This window comes from Mastigoproctus giganteus, chromosome 2 (genome assembly GCF_048544385.1).
Source record: "Mastigoproctus giganteus isolate SK-2022 chromosome 2, ASM4854438v1, whole genome shotgun sequence".
NCBI classification, from domain to species: domain Eukaryota; kingdom Metazoa; phylum Arthropoda; class Arachnida; order Uropygi; family Thelyphonidae; genus Mastigoproctus; species Mastigoproctus giganteus.
Window position 1 is genome coordinate 147,448,767 of NC_143576.1, and position 24,729 is coordinate 147,473,495.

The 24,729-nt window shown below is 35.8% G+C and overlaps 1 protein-coding gene across 1 annotated transcript in view; it reads right to left on the minus strand.

Moving 5' to 3' along the window:
• The window catches only part of Syx18 (syntaxin 18), a 131,299-nt gene that overhangs the window by 6,530 nt on the left and 100,040 nt on the right, over positions 1-24,729 (minus strand). Inside the window, exon 7 of the mRNA XM_090368710.1 lies at positions 5,660-5,718. Coding sequence (XP_090224836.1) covers positions 5,660-5,718 — 59 coding nt within the window. The remainder of the gene's footprint in view (positions 1-5,659; positions 5,719-24,729) is intronic.

Genomic DNA, 24,729 nt, shown 5'->3' on the forward strand with positions numbered 1-24,729 from the left:
GATGCAATAATATCTTCTACATATATTTATGCATTGCATAATTCAGTTTCATAAACCTACAGATCAGAATTCCCAATAATTTATACACATTGGCCCTGATGGCACACAAATGAACAACTGAAGTAACAGTTAAGCATTTTTATTTTGATTTTCACTGTTTACTTACCATCATCTATTATGAATTGTCTACAATTACTTAAATACACATAACATATGGCAATACCTATTTAGATAATTCATGCTTAAATGGACACATTACCTGGTATGACTTGAAACATAATACATGTATGTACTGCACAAGGTTCATACATCAAAAATGTGCATATGTATGCACTCCAAAAAGCTCACACATCAAAAATATATATGTATATGAATACCTGAAAAAAAGTTAAATACCTCAGTTTGAATGCTGCATTGATGGATTGCCTGAACACTTACTGATGAGATGACAATAACTACTAAAAAAATCAAATGGAAGATGGCATTATATAGGTCTCTTTTTGGAAGAATTGTTTATGTATATTGCAACAGGCAATTCAAAATGATAATGGAATCTGTCCAATGTCCATGAAGACCATTTTAGTGTTTTTTTTTTTTTTTTTTTAATAAATCAACCTTCCTTCTATAAAGGCAAAATCCTACAATTTAACGGGACAGAAGCACTTTTAAATATAGTTTATTTTAATACTAAGTAATATCTTCAGCAAAAATGCTATTCTAAACAGCAACAGAACACAAAAACAGTGCAAATGAAGACAATAACAATAGTTTTGCAGCACAAAATCAGCCCGATACAGTGAAATGTCAGTACAGGAAAATCCTAGTGGTTTTACGACTTCACAGTTTGCTGGTTTCCTTACTCGCACTTACCCTTTTGAGCCCTTGCTTTGCAGGGAGCAGCTAAACAAGATAGAGAGTAGCTGCTCTGACCCTTCCTGAGGCATGCTTTGATCATATTTTGCCTCTAACAGGTATCATTAACTAAATTTACCTTTTGTAGGAAATTTTCAGTTATATGCACCCATGAAAACCTTTGTTAGTACTATGCATTCAATGACCTGGAAGCACTTGTTGATCAATCAGTTCAAAGTACAATCTTATGTTATTATAATGCTTTACATTATATTTGATGCTGGAGACTCAAAAGGATTCAATTATTGAATATCACTGGTGGGGAACATGTAAATTACCACAAAACACTAAATGCTATCTACTGCCAGAATTCTTTTATGTTTTGATATTACAATTAAAATCTGCTGAGAGCTATGTGATCATTCTTGGCAACAAGATGCAGATTCACAGCTGACAAATTATTACAATACACCACGTACAGGATGAAATGCTTTTGGACAATACACCATGTACAGGATGAAATGCTTTTGGACAATACACCATGTACAGGATGAAATGCTTTTGGAAAACTTTATCCTTTTTTTATCCTTGGCCTACTGGTAAAAAAAACAAAAAAAAAACAAAAAAAAACTGAAACATGGTTTCTGACTGTTGTGCTTTCCAGTGTGCACAGTATTTAATTTTCATTACAGCACAGCTTAAGTACATTAAGTTAGTTTACAACACAAACTTTCCCCAATAAGATAACCTCTCATTTTCTAATCAGTCTGCTCTTTTTAGAATTAATAAAGCATCAATATACAGTACATTCATTTTACAGAGCACCATAATTGGAAAAGTACAAATGACTTTCACTTTTCTGAAAGTCATTTGTCATCAATATTTGGTAGATAAAATTGATTTTTTAGCTTTATTTGGCACAGTCAACCTTTCTTTGCCTGCTGTTAAAAAGAATTAATTACTAAAAATTTTGTGTTAATGGCAACCCACAAGGCAGAATGCGCTGGTCCCATAAGAACTAGTAGTTGTTGATGATTCTATTGTCAGGGAAACGGAAAACATTGTATGTAAAAAGGATAGGTGGAACAGGACCAGGGTATGTTTGCCATTGGCAAACATACCCTGGTATGTCCATTGGCAGAGGTTGATGACGTTGTAGAGTGGATATCATCTTTTAAAGGCACAATAGGTGATATTGTTGTACACGTTTGCACTAATGATATTAAGAGTAGGAGACCAGTGGAATTACTTAACAAGTACAGGTCACTGTTGAAAAAAAGGCGTGAATTAGGGTTGAATTTGAAAGTGTCTGCAATTCTGCTCAGACACGATAGGAGGGAGTATATGATGAGAGCCTTGTTGTTCAATTCGGCGCTGGAAAGATTGTGCAAGGCTCAAGGGGCAGAATTTTTTATTCAGCATGGTCTGTACTTGTTAACAGGAGAGACTACTTCTACAGAGATGGGATACACTTAAATAGAAAGGGTGCAAGAATATTTGCTGATGCTATCGAGGCAGTGTTAGGTGGGTCGGAAAACTGATAGCTTGTGGGGGGGGATACAAGGAATAATAGATTAACAGTGGCCACTGGCAGAAGTGAAAGGGATTCTTGGACTACTTCTACTGAAATGAACAGCAGCCGGGAAAACAAGATACAGGTATTTCAGAGATTGCTAGGAGTCATTGCGGTATAAGTAAACACATGGGTTGTGTTAGGGTAGCTAAGAATAGGAACAGGTGCATGTATACTTGCGTATACACCAATGATACGAGTTTGGTAAATAAATTTAATGAATTTGAGGTATTGCTCAACACATCAAAGGCAGATATTGTTGGGATATCAGAGACGTGGTGTCACACAGATATAAGGAAAGCAGAACTGGAATTTGGGAAGTACAATGTGTACAGGAAGGATAGACAAGATAGGAAAGGAGGAGAGGTTATGCTATTAGTTAAGAAACACAAAATCCAAGGAAGTGCAGCCAGTCGACATCACTGGACAGTGCAGTGTCGAGTCAGTTTGATGTGACATAAGCATTGGGAGATCAAAAATGAGAGTAGGAGTGTGTTATAGGCCTAATGACTCTGATGAGTATAATAAACAACTGTACGGGGAAATAGAGTGGGCCGGTAAATCAGAGAGTCTTATAATGGGGGATTTTAATTCCCGTATATTGACTGGAATTTGTGGGTTGGTCACTCACACACTAGCATGGCTTTTGTGGATTTATTGGATGATTGTTTTCGATATCAGCATGTTCGGGAGGCAACTAAAGGGAGTAATACTCTTGATCTGATTATCAGTAGTGATTCTTCATGCATTAAGAATCCGAAGATAAAGGAACCACTAGGTGGCAGTGATCACAGTGTGCTGAAGTGGGATTTACTCAAAGAGGTAACAACCATCAGGGGTAAAGGGAAGGGTTTTTGCTTTCGTAAAGGCGACTACAGTGGTCTGAGACAGTATTTAAATTCTATACGGTGGGACCAACTGATGATGTTACCAACAGCAAATTCAAAATGGGAAGCATTCAAAGAATTTATCTTGGAAGATATTAGGCTTTACATACCAACTAAGAAATATCGTTGTTCAAGGCCTAAATGGATGTCAGATGAACTAATGAGACATATGGCAGAGAAGAAAAATGCATGATATATATATAAATTAATAGGTGACATGGAGGCCTATGATAGATATAGGCTGGTCTGTAACCAAGTCACAAAGGATATTAGGCAGGCAAAGGCAGATTATGAGAAATCCTTGGCAAAGGATGCAAAGAAAAAACAAAGAGTTCTTTACTCATGTAAACTCTAGAAGGAAAGGGATGAATCAGATTGGTCCACTGGATATTGATGGTTCAACTGTTGATCATCCTGCTCAGGTGGCTAACAAACTAAATGAGTAATTTGCAGGTAAATTCACACATGAGGAGTTGTTCAGGGAGGAGAATGCCAGAGGTGAATTAAACTCTGGCAGTGAGCTAGATAATTTTGTAATAACTGAGAGGAAATTGGAGGAGAAATTGTTGAAGATAAACATAAAAAAGGCACCAGGGGTGGATGGGATCTATCCAGTTATATTAAAGGAGGCCGCAAAGGAAGTAAACAAACCCTTAGCCATAATTATGAGAGCTTCTTTGGACTCACAGGAGGTACCCATGGACTGGAGATGTGCAAATGTGACCCCAATTCACAAAGGAGGATTAAAGGGTGACAAAATTAATTATAGACCTATTAGTTTAACTTCTGTTCCAGGAAAATTAATGGAGGCACTGGTTAAAGAAGCACTGCAGGATCATCTAGACAGACTTCAGCTATAGTCGGACACAGCATGGTTTTGTTAATGGGAAGTCTTGTCTGACCAATTTGATTTGATACTATGATGTGGTCACAACTTTGATATCATATATTTGGATCTTAGAAAGGCTTTTGATACTGTTGCACATGGAAAACTGCTGAACAAATTGGAGCAGTGTGGCACTGGAGAGAAATTGCTGCTATGGATAAATGGATGGTTGAGTGGGAGCAGACAGAGAGTGGTAATCAATGGACACTGCTCAACGTGGACTAATGTTATTAGTGGAGTCCCTCAGGGTTCAGTGTTGGGTCCATTGTTTTCTGTATTTATAAATGATATTGATGATGGTATATCAAGCATAATGTCCAAGTTTGCAGACAATATGAAGGTTGGCAGGGTTGTTAAGGACACTAATGACAGTATGCTGCTGCAACAGAATCTAATAAAGTTGAGCAGATAGGCTGAGAGGTAGCAAATGAAGTTTAACATTGACAAATGTAACATACTACATATGAGAATCAGTAACCCCAGAGTAACATATCAACTCTGTGGTACTACACTGACAGTGGTAGAGAACGAAAAGGACCTGGGGTAATTGTGCAGGCAGATATGAAGTTTTCTGAGCAGTGCAGACGGTCTGCAAGAGTAGCTCATGGTGTCTTGTCAATGATATACAGGAATTTTTCTAGCAGGGATAAGAAGGTGATTATCCCTTGTATAAGGCAATGGTCAGGCCACACCTTGAGTACTATATACAGATCTGGAGGCTTCATTTTAAGAAGGATGTAGAGCTGTTGGAACGAATACAGAGAATGGCAACAGGATTAGTGAACGAACAAAGGGTTGCTCTTACGAAGAAAGGCTTAAGTTTTGCAAATTACAGCGTCTGGAGGCTAGGCACCTGCGAAGTGATCTGATTGAGGTGTATAAAGCCTTGAATGGTTTGAGCAATCTCAATGCTGATGGGATTCTTCCTCTTGCTCAGAATAATCACTTGAGAGGGCATAAATTTAAAATGGAGGAAAGACAGATGTAGGATAGATGTGCGGACATTTGCCTTTAGCCAACGGGTAGTTGGTTGGTGGAACAGACTTCCATCCCTTGTTGTGGAAGTTGATAGCCTAAATAAATTTAAGGCTCAGCTGGACAGGTATTTCGAACGAAAGGAGGAGTGAAGTGGAAGTTTTTTTTTTTTTTTTTAGCTGATGCTGCATAAGCTTGCTTTCTTGCATCATATGCCTCTACTAATGCTACTGCTAATTTGAAGTTGGCAAGATTTCGACACTGACCTACACTTCCTTGTAGACACTCAAAAAACGGATCACCACTTGTGCAAATTACAATCTTATATCAGCCACTTCTGACTGAGCCTTCACCAGTGCCAGACTCCAATTCATTCCTACACAAGGGGCTGTTGCTAAGCCAACAAGCCAACTAAGTGTAGTGTAAATGCTACAACAAATTTACACATATTCAATATATAATATAAAATAATAATTAAATACCTACCGCACTTCATCAATTAAACTGTTCATTTCTTCATAGAGTACTTTATTTTCTTTCTCAAACTGTAACATTAAATTGCATCATCTCACATATTTGAAAAGACACTAATTTATAAAATATTTAATTAGTATTTTTAACAACGTAAATATTTTGTTTATAATATATTGCTTAAAAAAAGTATAAAAAATTTTGCCATCCACATTAAGGTTTGTAAATAATATCAATTTTTGAGGGACACGTCCCACAACTGATTTGGAAATGCCTAAAATTATATAAATTACATGCCTTTCAATGTCATTAGAAGGAATTATATGTGTATGAATACTATTATATATATACACTTTACTTTACTGTATAAGGGCCAAACATTTAATGACTTTTCAGTAATTTGCACAGAAAAATGTACATTTTATTAAATTTATATGCAATATACCCTAACTTGATATTTTTCAGTGGCAACAGAAGGTAAATTTATATATTTAGAATTAAATATTGAAAAACATAGTTTGCTTAATACAAGTAGATATTAAAACATGGTCTGAAATTTATAAAAACTCAGTGATTTGCAGAGCATTAGTAATTGCATGCATGCAGGGTCAAAGTGTCCCCATGCGCATGCAATTTTAAAAACTCAACAGCATGCCCACATTTACAAAAATGTTTTAAACTTTTTTTTTTTTTTTCTTCCTGCCTGGTTAACACTATTACCTATTTCTCAAAGCAAACTTTTTTGATGTTAAAAACGTGTTTACCGGTGTTATTTGTAAAAAAGCATTATCTAAAAATCATCACGAAACCCAATGCGTGCGCCCAATAAAACTCAATTTTACACAACAAGTACAATTGAGCAGTGATGCACTATATTATACCGTTATATCAGCATAATGATTAATACGGGACTGACTGTGCCAAAATCTACAGCCCAGCATTTGAAGGAATATCATGAAAGAAAGGGAAGTTGGACAGAAATGTGAATCCAGATGAAATTCAACAAGAGTGTTTCGTTATGCCTGGGAGTTCTCAAACTGCACCCAAAAAAACTTGAGCTAAAATAATGAAGGCATATCGTGAATGGATGAAAAGGAAATTAGAAATTCAAGCTATTCCGAATCGTAATGAAATTCAGCCACAGAGTTCTACTATGCCTGATACTTATCAGGAATCTAAAACTCCAGCAGGACGAATGAAGGAATATCGTGCACGAAAAAAAGCAAAATTAAAAATGGTTAATAATGAGATTCCTGATTACATCCCTATAGTGTATACACGAGCTGACAGTGAGTTTGAAAAACTAATGTACAAAAACCCATTTGGATTTAGTTGTAATGTTTGTGATCGTTTATGGTTTCAATTAGATTTGAAACCATTTCCAACAACTTCATATGAATTACATCAAAATGAATTTCATTTACAAGAAGTAAGTACTTTCACGATGTGTATTACATGTCATACTTCATTAAAAGAGGGATGAATACCAACTATGGCAATGTCAAATGGATTCATATATCCAACATATCCTACTCATTTGCCTCCACTGGATGTTGTGACTGAGTGTTTGATATCACCACGATTACCTTTATGCAAATTCGTCATTTACGCTATGAACGTGGACAATATGGGATCATTGGACAAGTAATAAATGTATCAGTCAACGTAAATACGATGGGTCATCAATTACCTAAAGAATTAGATGACGATTATGCCATTAATGTACATATAAAACAAAGACTCATACATAAATCATCATATCTACAAGGATGTGTGCAGAAGAAAATAGTGAAAATATGGTTACGGTATTTGAAAAATTCACCTTTGTATAAATTCTATGGCATAAAAGTGAGTGATGATTTTAGTATTAGTATTAGTATTAGTAACGGCCGCATGGTGCAAGAAAGCCTATGGCTTATGCTGCACCAGCCAAAAAAAAAAAAAATAATAATAAAAAAAAAAAATAAAAATAAAAAATATATAAATCCGAACAAAACAATGATAAAAACAAAAAAAAAAAAAAAATAAAATAAATAATAATAATTAATAAAATAAAAAATAAATAAAAAGGAAATTAAACCTATCATCCTATGTGCTTCCCTTACCCGAAAGTACTATCCAGATGACCTTTGAATTTCCCCAAACTGTCGGCCTCTACCACCCATGAAGGCAACTTATTCCAGTAATTTATAACTCGCTGGCTAAAATAGAACTTCCTGCAATCCAATCTAAACATTTCCCCCCGTAACTTGAATTTATGTCCCCTAGTTCTAGCATCATTTGTAATCTTGAAAATTTTGTCCTCATTCATTTTACTGATGCCTCTCAGAGCCTTAAACACCTCAATCAAATCTCCTCTAAGGTGTCTAGTTTCCAAACTCTGCAACCCACATATTCGAAGTCTTTCTTCATAAGGACGCCCTTTTGCCGATCTCACCAGGCGAGTTACCCTTCTTTGCACCCTTTCAAGAAGCTCGATGTCTTTCTTCAGGTGCGGTCTCCATACTTGAACACAGTATTCCAAGTGTGGTCTAACATAAGCCTTATATAATGGGATTATCACGTCCCTATCTCTACTTGCAAAAGTTCGATAGATCATTGATAGGACACCATGGGCCTTCCTTGCAACCTGTTTATAATGCTCAGAGAATTTCATGTCTGACCGTATCGTAACACCCAAGTCCCTTTCCTCCAGTACTGGCTTTAGTTGAACTCCACCAAGTGAATAAGTTATTTTGGGATTACTGTTTCCCAGGTGTAATACCTTACACTTTGTTGGATTAAAGCACAGCTGCCATTTTTCTGACCATTCCTGAAGTCTATCTAGGTCTCTCTGAAGAAGCTCAGCTTGACAGTGATCATTAACTACTCTACCAATTTTAACATCATCTGCAAATTTAGACATCACGCCCTCTATCCCTTCATCAATGTCGTTTATGAAAATTAAAAACAACAGTGGTCCTAATACTGATCCTTGGGGAACCCCACTTCTTACATCAACCCAATCTGAGGAATAGCCATTTATCACAACCCTCTGCCTCCTGCCCTGAAGCCATCCTTCTATCCATCTAAGGATTTTCTTGGGGATGAATGATGGTAGTGAACAGGAACATTCAGATGAAATTGTAAAACCTGTCAACAATGATGATGAACTATTGATAATTCAATAACAAACATTATTATGGTCTGAAGATAAATATTTATGTATAGCAACGGGTCAGAAATCATCTACAACAAGTTTCATATTTGATATACATGCAGAAGAACTTTCTTTTCCAGCTATATATTTGGGACATGCATGAAAATTTAAAAATGGATTGAAAATTATCCCTTTATGATGGCATCGAGTGAAATTCATAGATCTGATCATCGTGGAGTAACTCCCCAATGTTTGCTATATATGGTAATGAAAATTATGCAAATGCATACTGCAGAAAATTTACAAATTGCATTTAAATCAGTATGAATAACAGCTAACATTACTCGTTCTGTAATGGAATTGAAAGAATTTATAAACAAGTCATTAGAGTCTAACTTGGCATTTCTAAAATCAATTTCCAATTCAGCATACAGTCAGTCCTCGTATAGCACGTTAGTTGTGTTTCTAGAAACCCTCATGCAATGCAAAATCGTGCAATATAAACAACAGGCCCTATGGGAAAAATAGGGTTAGGTGCCGACCACCCAAGACTGAACACACATTTGAAACCAAAACATTACCAAACACAATAAATAATCATAATAAAATACTTAAGTATTTTATTACGACTTTACGTAATAAAATATTGCTAATTCTTTTGCTTCTATCGTAAGCAAACTTGTTTTTTGTTTGATTTTCTATGCAAACAGATGACAGCAGTTCCATCTCTTCCAATTCTTTGTGTCTTGATCTAATGGATTTTAATTAACTTTGAGTTGTTCCTGCTATGAAAGTTGTTTTTATTTTCTCTGCATTTTTCTAATTCTCGGCATTGCCTCATTTAGGCCTGTAGCGCGTGCAATATCACATGGTTTTTCATTTCGCTCAAAGCATTTCACAATTTCATATTTTTTCTCTAGTGACAGAGGCGGACTGGCCATAAGCCTTACTGGGGAAACCCCGGTGGGCCAGAGACGGGTGTGATTTTGGCCATAAACGCTAGTATGAGACGAATACAAATTTTCCCAGGTAAGAATTTTTGACCCAGTCCGCCTCTGTTTATTGATATTGCTTTTATTTTTCTCTTTGAATCTGTAATGTTTTCACCAGGACGCTTCCTTTTCACACCTTTTAAGTATTTTACTAATTTTTAGGGAATAAAGCACAATTACAAAATGAGGAGGCACGCTTGATACACAAAGCTGCATGCCTGTAGCAAATGAATAAACAACACCCTAAAGGCAGAAAGACACAAACAACACCTCACTAGCTCACATTTTACTGAAGCACATTTCTGGGGGTTATTACCATAAAACAATAAAACAATTTCCAGTTGCGTTTCTGCTAGTGGAATCTGTTATAAACTGATAGTAAACTATCTAATTGCATTTGCGATAATACTGATAGCTGGAATTGTGTGGGTTTTATGTTATTATGGTAAAATGTGTTTCCCCCTTCACTGATATAAAAAACAAATACTTTTTCAGAATATTCTCATCATTGCTATCGTAGTGGCGCCTCCATAGCCAGGTGGGCAGGAGCAGCAGTGCGTAGCACACGTTTCTTGATTAGACCAGGGTTCGAGCCCATGACCACCAAATACGGAGGATGCGGAAAGGTCAGGGAATGACCACCGCATATCCCCGGAGCAATATGTTCTTTGTTGCTAATGCTCCTAAAAACCAAACAAACAAACAAACAAACAAACATTGCTATCGTGTTGCATTAAGTTGGGGTGATTGCGCATTCGACTGCCATTTCTTGTAAACACAAAGGTGAATCGTGCATAAGCGAATTTGGTTCAGGTTATATGTGATATTGTTCCTCTATTTATAAATCATGTATGATCGAATTCATGTAGTTTAAACACGTGTTATACGAGGACTGACTGTGTTACTGGAGCCAATGTAAATGAGATGTGTTTGCCATGATTCATCAATTAGGAAAACCTACAATGTTCTTGGCTTTGAGTGTGTGTGAACTAGGGCTTGCAAACCGGCTTTATAAAACCGATTAAATCGGTTTTCATATTGAGTTCTTAAAACCGAAACCGAGCTTCTAAAACCGGATTCGAATATTTTCTTAATTTGCCCTCGAATATAGTTTTTTGTTACGCACATTTTCTTTTGTTTGTTCGTTTGTCTGGATCGTTCAACTGCTTTATGTTTTAAACATGTTTTTGTTTTATTTTATTTTAAGGTACGAATCTCATGGGCAAGTGGCCCAAATCTAGGAGGGGTACCTTTTATCTTCCCACCTGTATCATGGCACGATGCAGGTGTACTCATTTACAACTGAGTGAGTCGGAGCGATAGCGTTAAAGAAAATGCTCAACATTTCTCCGCTCCATCTATCTTGTTCGCCAGGCAAGTTATGGAACGCGCTTTATTGATGGTTACTCACTAGAAACAGATTCGCTGAATATTGCATCAAATTTCAATCGTAGAAAGTTTTTTGCTTCTTTATTCCTATTAAATTTGCGATCAAATGTTCACCAAAAAGCAGCTTCACCAAATTTAGCTTTTATGTAATTTTGAAAATACAATAGATTTAATTGGGGAAAAAAAATTGCAAGTAAATAAATAAAAAATTTCTTTCGTGAAAATTTTGAAATTGCCTCGTTTAGACTCTTCATTCAGTGCTTGCGGGAGTGACACATAGTATCGTGCCTTTGTTATCTTCAATATTTTTATTTAAAATTGTCGGTGATATAAATTCCTACTAATTAATATTTATTACTCTTAATATGTCTAAGATGAAATCAAATGTATGGAATTATTTTGCTCGAAAAAGCAAAGATGAAACACAATGTTCGAAATGTCAGAAGATAATGAAGTCGTCTGGAGGATCTACATCATCTTTGATGTTGCATTTAAAGAAAATGCATCAGGTTGACATTAAACAAGATAACAGTGAACCTCCCGTAAAAATGATTAGAACATTAGAAAACTTTATCGTTAAAAAATCTATGGAAGAAGAGATTTCAAAATTAGCTGCTTTAGATGGATTTTCTTTTAATTCAATTGCCAAGAGTGGGTTTATACAATCAAGCCTTCACTTTCAGAGAAATAAATACGATAAATTACCACCAGCCTCAGTGAATGGAATTAAAAATATGGTTCTGAATTATTATAAAACAGAAAGAAGAACTCATTCATTCAGCATTTCAAAAATTCATTGGTTTTGGGTGCACGGTATTCATTGACTCTAGATGAATATACGCCTATACAAAATAAAAGGTATAGGAATATAAATGTGCATTCAAAAGACAATCATTGGTCGTTACGTCTTATTGAGATTAATGGTTCACTTGATAGCAGAACTGAGCAAATTGTGAATGGACACTTGAAGGAATTTGGTTTGAACTTGGATGAGGATATTGTTGCCTGCACCACCGATGCAGCAGCAATGATGATTAAGTTTCGCAAGCAAATTACGCCTAATCATCAACAATGTATAGCCCATTGTATACATCTGCCAGTTATAGATGTACTTTATGAAAAAGCAATCAATTATGGTGCCACAGTCTCTGAGTCTCCCATAGACAATGAAGAAAATGAAAATAATGAAGAAAGTAGTGATGATGAAGAAGTTGAAGAAAGACAGCAAGGCATGCATACTTTATCAAACCGAAATTAAGCTACACTATTATATTGTGTCAGTTATAAATGATACTTTAAGAGATCTACAATTTTCGAATTGTCAAACCGACTTTACCGATGAGCTCATTTATTTCTTCAATCCAATGGCCAATATTGCACAAACTATTAACAAAGTCAGAAAAATTTGCAAGCTTTTTCGAAAATCGCCTACCAAAAATGACATATTACAAAATTTTGTTAAAGCAAAATTTAATGGGAAAGAATATAAACTTATATTAGATTGCAAGACTAGATGGGATAGCACATTCTATATGATTGAGAGATTTTTGAAATTGAAAAATTGCATTCCAAATGCTCTATGTGCAGTACTGTCAACTGAAGCTGTGTCTAACGATGACTGGAAAACACTTGAATTGCTACGTGAAACTTTGCGACCAGTTGAAATGATTCTGAAGGCTATAACCTCAGAAGATACAGACTTACTTAAAGCAGAGTCTTCAACAGAATTTCTGCTTGCTAAGCTTGATACAGCAAAAAACCCATTTGCTTTAAAGTTTCACCAAAGCCTTTTGCAGCGTTACAATGCAAGACGAAATTGCCAAACTGTGGCTTTGCTGAGCTATCTACACAAGTCCAAAAAGTTTAGGAAAGAAGATTCAGGTTCAAGAACTTTTGATTTTCCAAGTAAGCAAGTTTTGAAAAAGCACGCTGAAGAGATTATTTGCAAAACATTCTGAAGGAGTCTTAGCGTTGAATGAAGAAACTGAAAATAAACGAACTGTTCTTTTAGAAGAAAACAAAGACTCATCTAGTTCCGATGTTGGAGATACACTCATGCGAGAGTATGATAGTGTAATAAAAAGATTAACTGAAGAGCCTTCAAAATATCCGAGTGAATTGGAAATCAGCAAAGAATTTAAAATTTTGGAGGCAACTAGCAGTAGAAGTGAAAAGCTGGAGAAAGTTTATAGAGCACTAAAAAAAAAAAAAAAGTAAAGTGCAGCCATTATCAACCCACTGCAGGGTGGAAGCCTCCTCAACAATTCATGCTGAGGGAAATGGACCATAATCTGCCACGCTGGTCCAGTGCGGGTTGGCAGATCGACCGTATTCAGCAGTCAGGGGCTTGAACCCCGGTCTACTCAAAGAGCGTGTGCTACTGCACTCCCGCTCCTGCCCACTCGGCTACGGAGGCCGTAGAGCACTACTGACCATTAAACCAACAAGTGTCCAATCTGAGAGAGTGTTTTCGATCACTGGTCTCTTTAACACAAAAATAAGGTCAAGTCTATCAGGAAAAATGCTTAATATAGTGTGTTTTTTAAAGGATAATTTTCAGAAAAAAGCTGAGCAATAAATAGTAAAGTACTTTCCCCAAGCTGTTTTTTTCACATTATTTTTATTTTTTTATTATTATTATTATTATAGGGCTTATTATTTTTTTATTTACTATACGAGAAGATAGTTTTTATTCAAATGATTGAATACAATTTGTAATTTTGTATAATCTCAAGCTGGTTATTTTTTTGGACCATTTTAATTTTTTAATTTTTTTTTACTATAAGAGGTGATAGATTTTATTTAAAAGATTTGATTACGAGTTGTACAATCTACCCAAGATAAAATAAATACCTGTGTTATAAGCTTTTAATTATTTTACCTAAGTCTGAGAAAATCGGTTTTAAAACCGGTTTTAAGAGTAAACTTTGGTTAAACTCGGTTTTGAAATTTCTCGGTTTTATGCAATCCCTAGTGTGAACCAACATGGCCAGTATTACTATGTATGTTATACAAATTCAGATATAAATGAGAAATTACAACTAATGAAGTTATGGATCTACCTTACATGGAAAGAGCTACATTAATAAATGAAGTCCCCATAACATGTGCCATATACTTTAATAAAACTGTTGAGAGTATACTCAATTTTAAAATCAAAAACCTATAGTCCTTTTGAGAAATATGTTGTGAATTTCTTTAAACACATTGAAGTTCAACATTGAGGAAGTCCACATGCTGTTTGTTTGTTTGTTATTTGGTTTATTAGGAGCATTAGCAACTAAGGCTCCAGGATATGCGGTGGTCATTCCCTGACCTTTCTGCATCCTCCGTATTTGGTGGTGATGGGCTCAAACCCCGGTCTAATCAAGAAGCATGTGCTACGCACTGCTGCTCCTTCCCACCTGGCTACGGAGGCGCCCAGTCCACATGCACATATATTATTATGGATGAACAACGTACCCGCTGCACCATTAGAAGAAAAAGAAGGTGGGGTGAAGAAGCAACCCAAATGATAGATGCATTATGTTCTACAGAGAAAACTTTAGATTATTCAAATTTACAGCAAAATAAACATACTTTTACCTGTTATAAAAATAATAATGCGAATGTCGATTTGAAGCACCTTTTTGGCCAATGTCGCAAACTCATATATTGATATCGATGGCCACAGATGACAACTGAAGATTAGCTTATCGCAAAAAATATCGTAAAATGCAAGACTCATTAGAATTGGATAATCATGTTAATTTCGAAGAATTCCTTAAATCAAATCAATGCCAATCAGAAGAATATCTAAATATTTTGAGGGCTGGTATCAAACGACCACATGTATTTCTTAAATGCAAGATAGAAGAGAAATTTATGAATAATTACAATCCTTGGATTTTAGGAATGCTCAAGTCTAATTCGGATTTACAATTTATCATAGAAGAATATTCATGTGCAGCATATATAGTTGAATATGTGAATAACACTAACAGAGGAATAAGCAACCTGCAAAGGAAAATTATAGAGCTACAAGAAGAATATCCTGATATGGATATAACTGATCTAACAGGAGCATTAAGTGCAGATGTATTGAATTCTGTGGAGATGAGTTCACAAGAGACAGCTTGGTATTTATCACGATACCCAATGTACATGTCTTCAAGAGCAATTGAATATGTGCCAAACAGTATGGCAACAAGGGTCAGAATTTACATAAATCAAAAGCTGAATTGGACAAACAACAAGTTGATAGTGAGTTTTTAGATATGTGGAAAGATAGAATTTTTGATAAATATGAAAAAATGGGGCGAAACATTAAAAGATATAACACTTGCACAATTTACTGCTCATTATCGAAAAGGAAATGGAGGATGGGCGAAAAGACAATTTCCTAAAATAATTCGGTATTGAAATTATAATACATCTTAATGAACATATACACAAAATGCTAACTTTACACACAGTTTTAGTTTCATAATGAATTCCTGCAGTAAAGACGTTTTTAACGGCTGCCGCTGTGACATTATCAGTGACACAATCAGTCTCAGAGTAGAGTGGCAGCAACTCATTATGTATCTGTTACATAATTACATAATTTTTTTATTAATAATTGTAGTAGTAATTTTTTTAAAAAAATCACCTTTATTCTAGTTAATTTTCAATTGGATATCAGTTTCCAGAAGTCAGGAGCTTTCGATAGAAAATATATGATAACAATTACAACAATGAATGCAACTAATACAATCATTAACTGTATTTACCAAGCATTTAAAGTTGATTCATGGTTCACTCCAGTAGTCCAGCGTCTACTGCACTTTGCTGACCATTAGCTACATAGGGCCAAAAAATTAAAGTCTGGCATATCTACTACATCAAAGGGGTTTACAAATAATCATTTCAACAATGAACACAATTGTTAATCATATACAGCAGTCACATAGGCTTGAAACGCAGTTCACTGAAACATGTATGTACTGCACTCTCACACTTGACTACATCCTGGAAAGGTGCTATAGCAATATTGTTTTCAATAAACATATCTAGGTAAGTAACATGACCTTTTTGATGTGAAAACATCTATGGCGACACTAGAGTAAAGTCAACTGGTAACAAAATTTTCTTACAGTAAAGGAAATGACGCAATTGATTGTTGATGAAATTTTTTACGGAAATTATGCAATTGATGTCACTTCCTATTAGGTGGCTGTTAGATTTTAAATGATGCAAGTTACATCACTTCCTAAATGGCAATAATGATAATAACTTGGTCACTAATATTGATTCAGTAGAGTAAGTTCATACTAAGATATGGAAATGATGTCACTTCTTAAATGACGCCAACTCAGTCAATAACGTTGATTCGGTTAGCATTGCAAGAATCACTTTCGCCTCTGCCTGCGGCCACTGTTAATCTTTTCGCCTGTAAATCCCCCCAGGCTAGAAGTGTTCCAACCCGCCTAACACTACCTTGATAGCATCAGCAAATATTCTTGCACCCTTTCTATTTAAGTGTGCCCCATCCCTGTAAAAGCAGTCTCTCCTGTTAACAAGCACAGACCATGCGGAAAAAAATTCTACCCCATGAGCCTTTCACAATCTCTCCAGGGCCAAATTGATTGACAAAATTCTCATCATATGCTCCCTCCACTTTGTTTAGACTTGTCAACTAGTTCAGTTGATATTTAAATTTGTGTTCTGTTTTCTTAAACTACAGATGATAGTGGCTTAACATACTTTCAAATTTTGGGTTCTGTTCATTATTTTCTGACAGGTTTGGATCATATATAGGGACTTGCATTGATTTAATTCCCAGCAGTCAATGGCTGAAATATGATCCATCGTTCTGGGAGTTCATAAACACTGATGTCACTTTGAAAAGTGCCTTTAGAGAGTTCCTGGTTCCTATTTATCTAATTACCTATTTCATTATAAAAGTGGTACTCATTCTTTGGTGGGTGGAAAGGAGAGAAAATTAGGTGTTTGCACTGCTAAAGGTAAATGTTGCTTTGTTTTTAATTATTTATATGTGAAAGGATGGTTGCATGTCAGATGTGCGTTAATTTGCCTTCAGCCAGAGGGTGGTTGATTGTTGGAATAAACTCCCATCTGGTGGGTAGTTTGAATAAACCCAAGGAACAACTAAATAAACTGTTAGAGGGGATGGACAGATGAAATATGACATGTTAGCTTTTTTTTTTTTTTTTTTTGGCTGATGCCATATATCTCATAAGCTTGCTTTCTTGCATCATTTTCCACTACTATTAATAATAATGTTTTCATTTTATTTCCATTTTACTTTGAATATTTTGAATATTGGGTGGCTTGGTATGCAGAACCGAATCTTGCCAAGTTCAACCTTAACTGCAACAGCAATTTAATATATTTGTTATGTAGTTTAGCATTTTCTTCTTTCATTAGTCTTAATCAATCTATTTCTTTTCTATTCCCAATTGAACAATCAGTTACAGCACACTCTCACATGTCCTACCTTATACACTAAAAAAACTCCAGCAATCACAGTAGCTAGCACGGCGCCTCCGTAGCCAGGTGGGCAGGAGCAGCAGTGCGTAGCACATGCTTCTTGATTAGACCGGGGTTCGAACCTGTGACCACCAAATACGGAGGATGCGGAAAGGTCAGGGAATGACCACTGCATATCCCGGAGCAATATGGCCTTAGTTGCTAATGCTCCTAAAAACCAAATAACAACAATAACAACAACAGTAACTAGCACCTTTTTAAAGTGAGCCTTAGAAAGGGCAACCCCCTATTCATTTATTTTGAGAATAAATTAAAAAAGCTTAGAAGCATTTCATACTCAATCCTTCATTTTTCTTGTTTGCATGATAACTAACGAGATTTCTGAAATTTTCAATGGAGAAATCAAAGAAAACAGTTTTTTGACAGCTACTGAGAGTTTCAGTTATATGGACAGATTAGTTCACAAAATTGCTTAAATTCATGCAAGGTTTGGAAGACCCCATGTATTCTGCAGGCTAAAGAATTTCGAAAGCTGTTCGTTGATAGGAGTGAGATATATCCATGCAATTACAGAGATGCAAGGTATCACTGGAATGAAGAATTTAGTTCTGCAATTTTCTCTGATTTTCAAACACTTTGAGGGGGGGTGGCACTTTATCACTGCTTATGACAGAACATAGTCTACTGAAGTAATTGAATCCAGACACAGATGGAAGGGAGGAAGAAAATGGAAAGAAGAGAAAATAAAAACAGATCAAACATAGAAAAATGGAATGGAGAAGGAAGAGGCAAAAGATGGAAAGGGCATATGGAGAAGAAAGAATAGGAGAAATGGGGAAAGGTAAGCTACTGTGTAGAGAAAAGGGACATCTCTAGGAAAAACAATTCCCAATTAGATTATAACTTTCATGATTGAATAGCACTGACCTTAATGAAATCTATTACCCTAAAACTCATTGGCTTATAACATGGAAAGTGAATGATTTTAAACCAAGAATAAGGTGATATTTTAGAATAAGATGAACTCTTTATTGCATACAAAAGGTACATCGCCATACACAACACCCTTCACAGCTACAAGCCAGGGGTTTACATGAAAGTAAAATATAACACAATGAATAAGGATGACAAAAAATAGTATTATTACTTATGAGACCGTGTGATTAAATTAAGCTCAATAATAGATATGCCAAATAAAACATATACACCAGAGAGTACTTCATTATTGTATACTAATGATACTGTGCTGTTAAATAGAAACTTACAAGATCTTCATGGATCTTAGAATAAGATAAAAGTTGTAACTAGTTGAAATGAAAATTAGCTATACAAGACAAAAATAAAAGGTTTTTTTTTTTTTTTTTTTTTTTGTAATTCCAAACAATACAGTGTTAAAAGCTGCAGTAGTCTAGTACTACAAATGGGTTGAAGGTTGAGAAGCTGAAAGATACTTGTTATTGACATTGCACTTGAATTTCTGTAGTCTTTTTTGTAATTTTTGGGAAATACATATAAAAGAAAGTTGTACCAAAGAAAAGAAGCACTTGCCAACTTTAGAAATCCAAAATTATAAGACTTTTTAAGATATTTAGCTTTTATATGCAGTTCTAAAGCATTCTGGCACTGTCTGAATGGCATTTCAGACATTTCTCCCAATTTAATGATAACTAATTAATGCATATCATACACTGGCTATTCAAAATCATTGTTTTATGACCCAATTAAAGTTAACTATATAATACACCATGCCAATCTAAGAGAATTTACTACCAACCACAGCACAGTAACATCACTCAACAAATTCAAGCTAACTTAATTTTCTTTATTGTTGTTTGTTGTTGTTTTGGTTTTTTTTAGGAGCATTAGCAACTAAGGCCATATTGCTCCGGGATATGCGGTGGTCATTCCCTGACCTTTCCGCATCCTCCATATTTGGTGGTGACGGGCTCGAACCCCGGTCTAATCAAGAAGCGTGTGCTATGCACTGCTGCTCCTTCCCACCTGGCTACGGAGGCGCCTTAATTTTCTTTAATAATAAAAACAACTACATTATATAATATGGAACAAATACTTAGAAAAAAAAACAAGAATAAAATTAAATATATTTTTATTAAAAATACAAATATGTAAACATACCTGTCATAATTTATGATAAAAGAAGTTCAGAAAAAAAAAAAAAAACTTATTTTGCTTCTTCCTTGACACTTGATGTTATGGATGTGTTTCACATACTGAATCCAAAGTCCTTCACACGGGATCAATGAGACCTAGACAAATATTTCAGCAATTTGTGATGCTCTTCATCTACTTTTTCCACTCAGCTGAAACTCCTAATAGCTGTTTTTGAAAATATTTTCTTTGATTTCTCCACTGAAATTTCCAGCAATTTCTCTTAGTTATTGCACAATTAGGAAAAATTCAGGAATTAAGTTTAACCTAATTATATGCACATGCTAAGTGGCATTTGTCATGTACAATTACTGAAAGTGAGTTGGCTTGATTGTTGCTGTTGTTGTTGTTATTTGGTTTTTAGGAGCATTAGCAACTAAGGCCATATTGCTCCGGGATATGCGGTGGTCATTCCCTGACCTTTCCGCATTCTCCGTATTTGGTGGTGACGGGCTCGAACCCCGGTCTAATCAAGAAGCGTGTGCTACGCACTGCTGCTCCTTCCCACCTGGCTACGGAGGCGCCTTGATTGTTGCATGCTTTTCTTTAATTAGTAATGCTCTCTGGCTTCATGACAAAAGCTTGATCTGGAATCAAACTGTTTGCGTGTGCTTCATGTTTCATGCAGCAGCACTCCTGTTATTGACAGGAGTGCCGCTCCAGTTGCCCACATTCACTGAGGTGAGTGGATTTTCTGATTTGCATTTTTCTTGTCATCAAGTCTAAAAGGGAGTTTTAATTTCAAAAATTAAAATACACTCAACATCATATTAAGCTTTACTCAACTTTATATTAAAAACATAAAAATATGTTTTTAATATAAAAATGAATTTTTAACAGTTGTCTTCAGAAAATATTAAAAATAAAGGTGGCAACAAAAAAAATATAACAACGTTGAATTATTTGTTGCTGATTTTTCAAAGGCATGTGTGTAGGATTGCTTTGACCCCACATGCATAAAAAAAACAATGCATTTGTGTGCCTGGATGAGTTAATATGGTTGAGCAATATCACTTTCCTTTTCATATAATATAATAATGTCACATTGGCACAAGCTGTGAAATACAAGCCTACCACCTTTTTTGAGGTATGTTTTCATTTCAAAATACAGGCAAACACTATGTACATATGCATATCCCTAAGTTATAGAAGATAATTTGCTTTCTCACCTGATAATATTGTATTCAAAGTAACCATAGCAGAATTTTAACATTAAATCTCAATTATTCTAAACAAAACCTACACTTCTTTCCCAACCATCCAAAGTACTAATACATAACACCAAGAACAATGAACAAATGGTAAAACATTATATGGTGAAGAATATTTTAAATGAAAAATAAAAAATTCTTTCTCTATATCTAAAAAAGAAAAATTTTTTATTCCCAGATAAATGACTAAAAAATCATACAGAACATTAGGTGTGGCTGAGCCACCAAATGCTGGCTTTTAAGCATGTATTAAATTCAGTAGGTTCATACATGCATGTTTGAAAAATAACACAAATTTTCCCAAAAATTGGAAGAAAATTGAACTTGTCAGAAAACCAGAAGCCACACCACATTATTGGAAAACTTACAATTATATGAGAAGAGTTGTCAGGTATACAGAAGAGGAAGGTTAGTTCAGTGAAGTTAAGAGCTGGCCTGTGAATGGATGTCAAATAGTTCCAGCACATTTTTAAACTGTTTTTGAAGAAAGAGGATAATTACAGATGTTAATTCAAAAGAACAGTGCCTATGAAAATAAAGAAAAAGCATTAGCAGAAACTAAACATATAAGTTACAAGGAGGGAACTGTTTGTTTGTTATTTGGTTTTTAGGAGCATTAGCAACTAAGGCCATATTGCTCAGGGGATATGCGGTAGTCATTCCCCGACCTTTCCGCATCCTCCATATTTGGTGGGAAAGGGTTCGAACCACGGTCTAATCAAGAAGCGTGTGCTACGCACTGCTGCTCCTGCCCACCTGGCTATGGAGGCGCCTCTCCTCCTTGAGCAGCAGTGCATAGCACACGCTTCTTGATTAGACCGTGGTTCGAACCCTTGCCCACCAAATATGGAGGATGCGGAAAGGTCGGGGAATGACCACCGCATATCCTGGAGCAATATGGCCTTAGTTGCTAATGCTCCTAAAAAAAACCAAATAACAATTAAGGAGGAGACTGAGTTTGTAAGTGAATAATCATTAATCAACGTGGCTTCCCTCTTATGGATAGTGGCAAAGAGAATTTTCAGGAAAACCAACCCCAGATGTGGGAGCAATATTCCATGGTGGAGTAAATTTGTGATTTATATAGAGTCAGAAGACATTTAGATGAGTGAAAGAGAAAATCCATTTTTTTTTTATTTTTCTCTCAATGCAGGTGCAATATTTGTGATACACTTATGCAAAATGAAATGTTAAGGGTTATCTCAAGTAAAGATATATGATCTTGTCTATAAACCTGGGTATTGATGAAGATGGGCATGAGTGCAGTTGACTCCTTTGTTGGATTGTTTGTTTGTTTGTTGTTTGGTTTTTAGGAGCATTAGCAACTAAGGCCATATTGCTCCGGGAATATGCGGTGGTCATTCCCTGACCTTTCCGTATTTAGTGGTGACGGGCTCAAACCCCGGTCTAATCAAGAAGCGTGTGCTACGCACTGTTGCTCCTTCCCACCTGGCTACGGATGCGCCTTCCTTTGTTGGAAAAAAAAAAATAAATAAAAAAAAAAATAAAGCAGGACTGAGTTTTAGGACTGACATTAATAAAGTTGTCTTTTCCCAATTTAGAATTACAAGGAGATAAATACTTAAAGGACTGGCAGTGAATATTCCAGAAATTTTAGCTGTTTGTGCAGAATTTATTAAACTGGAAGGTAGAAAGTAGTGTACTATTCTCAGCAAAAATACAGATGATATTCTCACTCAATGGCAAAAGGTCATTAATAATACAGGAGGAAAGGAGTGAAATTACAGAACCTTAAGAAATTACAGAATTAGTTGAGAAGTTTCATTAGTTGAGAAGACAACCATCTGCCATTGTGTGCAGATGGCTGTCTGTCTTCTAACTTCAGAGAAATGGCTATCCAATTTCTAAACACAAAAGACAGACCATAAGATGGAAGCCTATTTAAATAAATGAAGTTAACAAAGTTTCCTTTACCCTGTGGAAAATTACTGGAAATTAACATTTAAAGACTGGTGGTGGATATTCAAAGGAATGGGCTCACATCTGGTGAGTATGGGCTTGGCATACCCAGGGTCCTGAGCTGGATATCATCATTCTTCCCCTTCTTGGTGATTCCTTTCTACTTCTCTCTCTCTGTCTCTCAGGGTAATAGGGAATTTTTTTTTTTTTTTTGGCTGGTGCAGCATAAGCCTCAGGCTTCCTTGCACCATATGGCTAATAATAATAATAATAATAATAATAATAATAGAATCCCAAACATGTTCAAATGCTTTAGAAATTTTGAAAGCAACTAGTCAGTAAAGTAAATCGAAATATCAGCAGTTGTCAATACTCATAAAATCCACATTGATAATCATTAATCAGGTTAAATATCTAAGTATGCAGACGACACAAAGGTGGGCAGGATGGTTAATCACAGTAATCAGGTATGCTACTGCAAGACAATTTTGTTATATGGGCTGAGAAGTAGCATCTGTAGTTTAATATTGACAAATGCAAAGTACTCCACACGGATAGCAGTATCTCAGACTGACATATCAATTGTGTGGTACCACACTCAGAGTAGTGGAGAATGAAAAAGACTTGGGGATAAGTGTGCAGTCAGGTATGAAGTTCCTTGAAGAGTGCAGACAGGCTTCCAGGACATATCATAGGGTTTTGAAATTGATATACAGAAATTTTGCCAGCAGGGATTAAGAGGTGACTATCCCATTGTATAAGGTAATGGTTAGGCCACACCTTGAGTACTGCAAACAGGCCTGATAGCCTCATTTTAGGAACAATGTGGATCTGTTAGAATAGGCACAGAGAAGAGTAACAAGACCAGTTATCTTATCAGGAAAATCTTCAGTTCTGCAAAGTGCAGTGTCTGGAAAGTAGGCGCACCTGTGAGGAGATTTGATTGAAGTGTTTAAGGCTTTGAATGAATTGAGTAAGTTCAATGCTGATAGAATATTTCCTCTTTCTCAGACTATACACGAAGGTGTATAAATTCAAACTGAGGATGGTTGCAAGGTAGATGAGTGAAAATTTCCCTTCAATTCAGTTGGTTGGTTGTTGGGTTTTATTGGCGCATTAGCAACTAAGGCGATAATGTGCCACTTCAATTCAGTAGGTAATAGTAATAATGGCATGTGATGCAAGAAAGCAAGCATATGACCTTATATAGCATCAGCCAAAAATTAAAATAAAATTCACATAACCATTCCCTCTAAATGTTTGTCCAGTTCCTCCTCAAATTTATTTAACCTGTCAACTTCCACAACAGATGGAAGTTTGATCCAGCAATTAACCACCCGCTGGCTAAAGGCAAATTTCTGCACATCTATTCTACAGCTGTCTTTCCTCAATTTGAATTTATGCCCCCTTGGGTTCGTAATCTGAACAAGTGGAAGAATCCCATCAGAATTCAGCATTCTCAACCCATTCAAGGCCTTATACACCTCAATCAGATCACCTCACCTCGCAGGTGCCTAGTCTCCAGCCGTTGCAATTTGCAGAACTTAAGCCTCTCTTGGTAAGAGGATCCCTTCATTCCCCTCACTAATCTTGTTGTCCTTCTCTGTATACGCTCAAGCAAATCTACATCCTTCCTAAAATGAGGCCTCTAGACCTATACGCAGTACTCAAGGCATAGCCTGACCATTTCCTTATATAGAAGGACAATCACCTCCTTTTCCCTGCTAGCAAAATTCCTATATATATCATTGACAAAACTCCATAACCTGCTCTGGCAGCCTATCTGCATTGCTC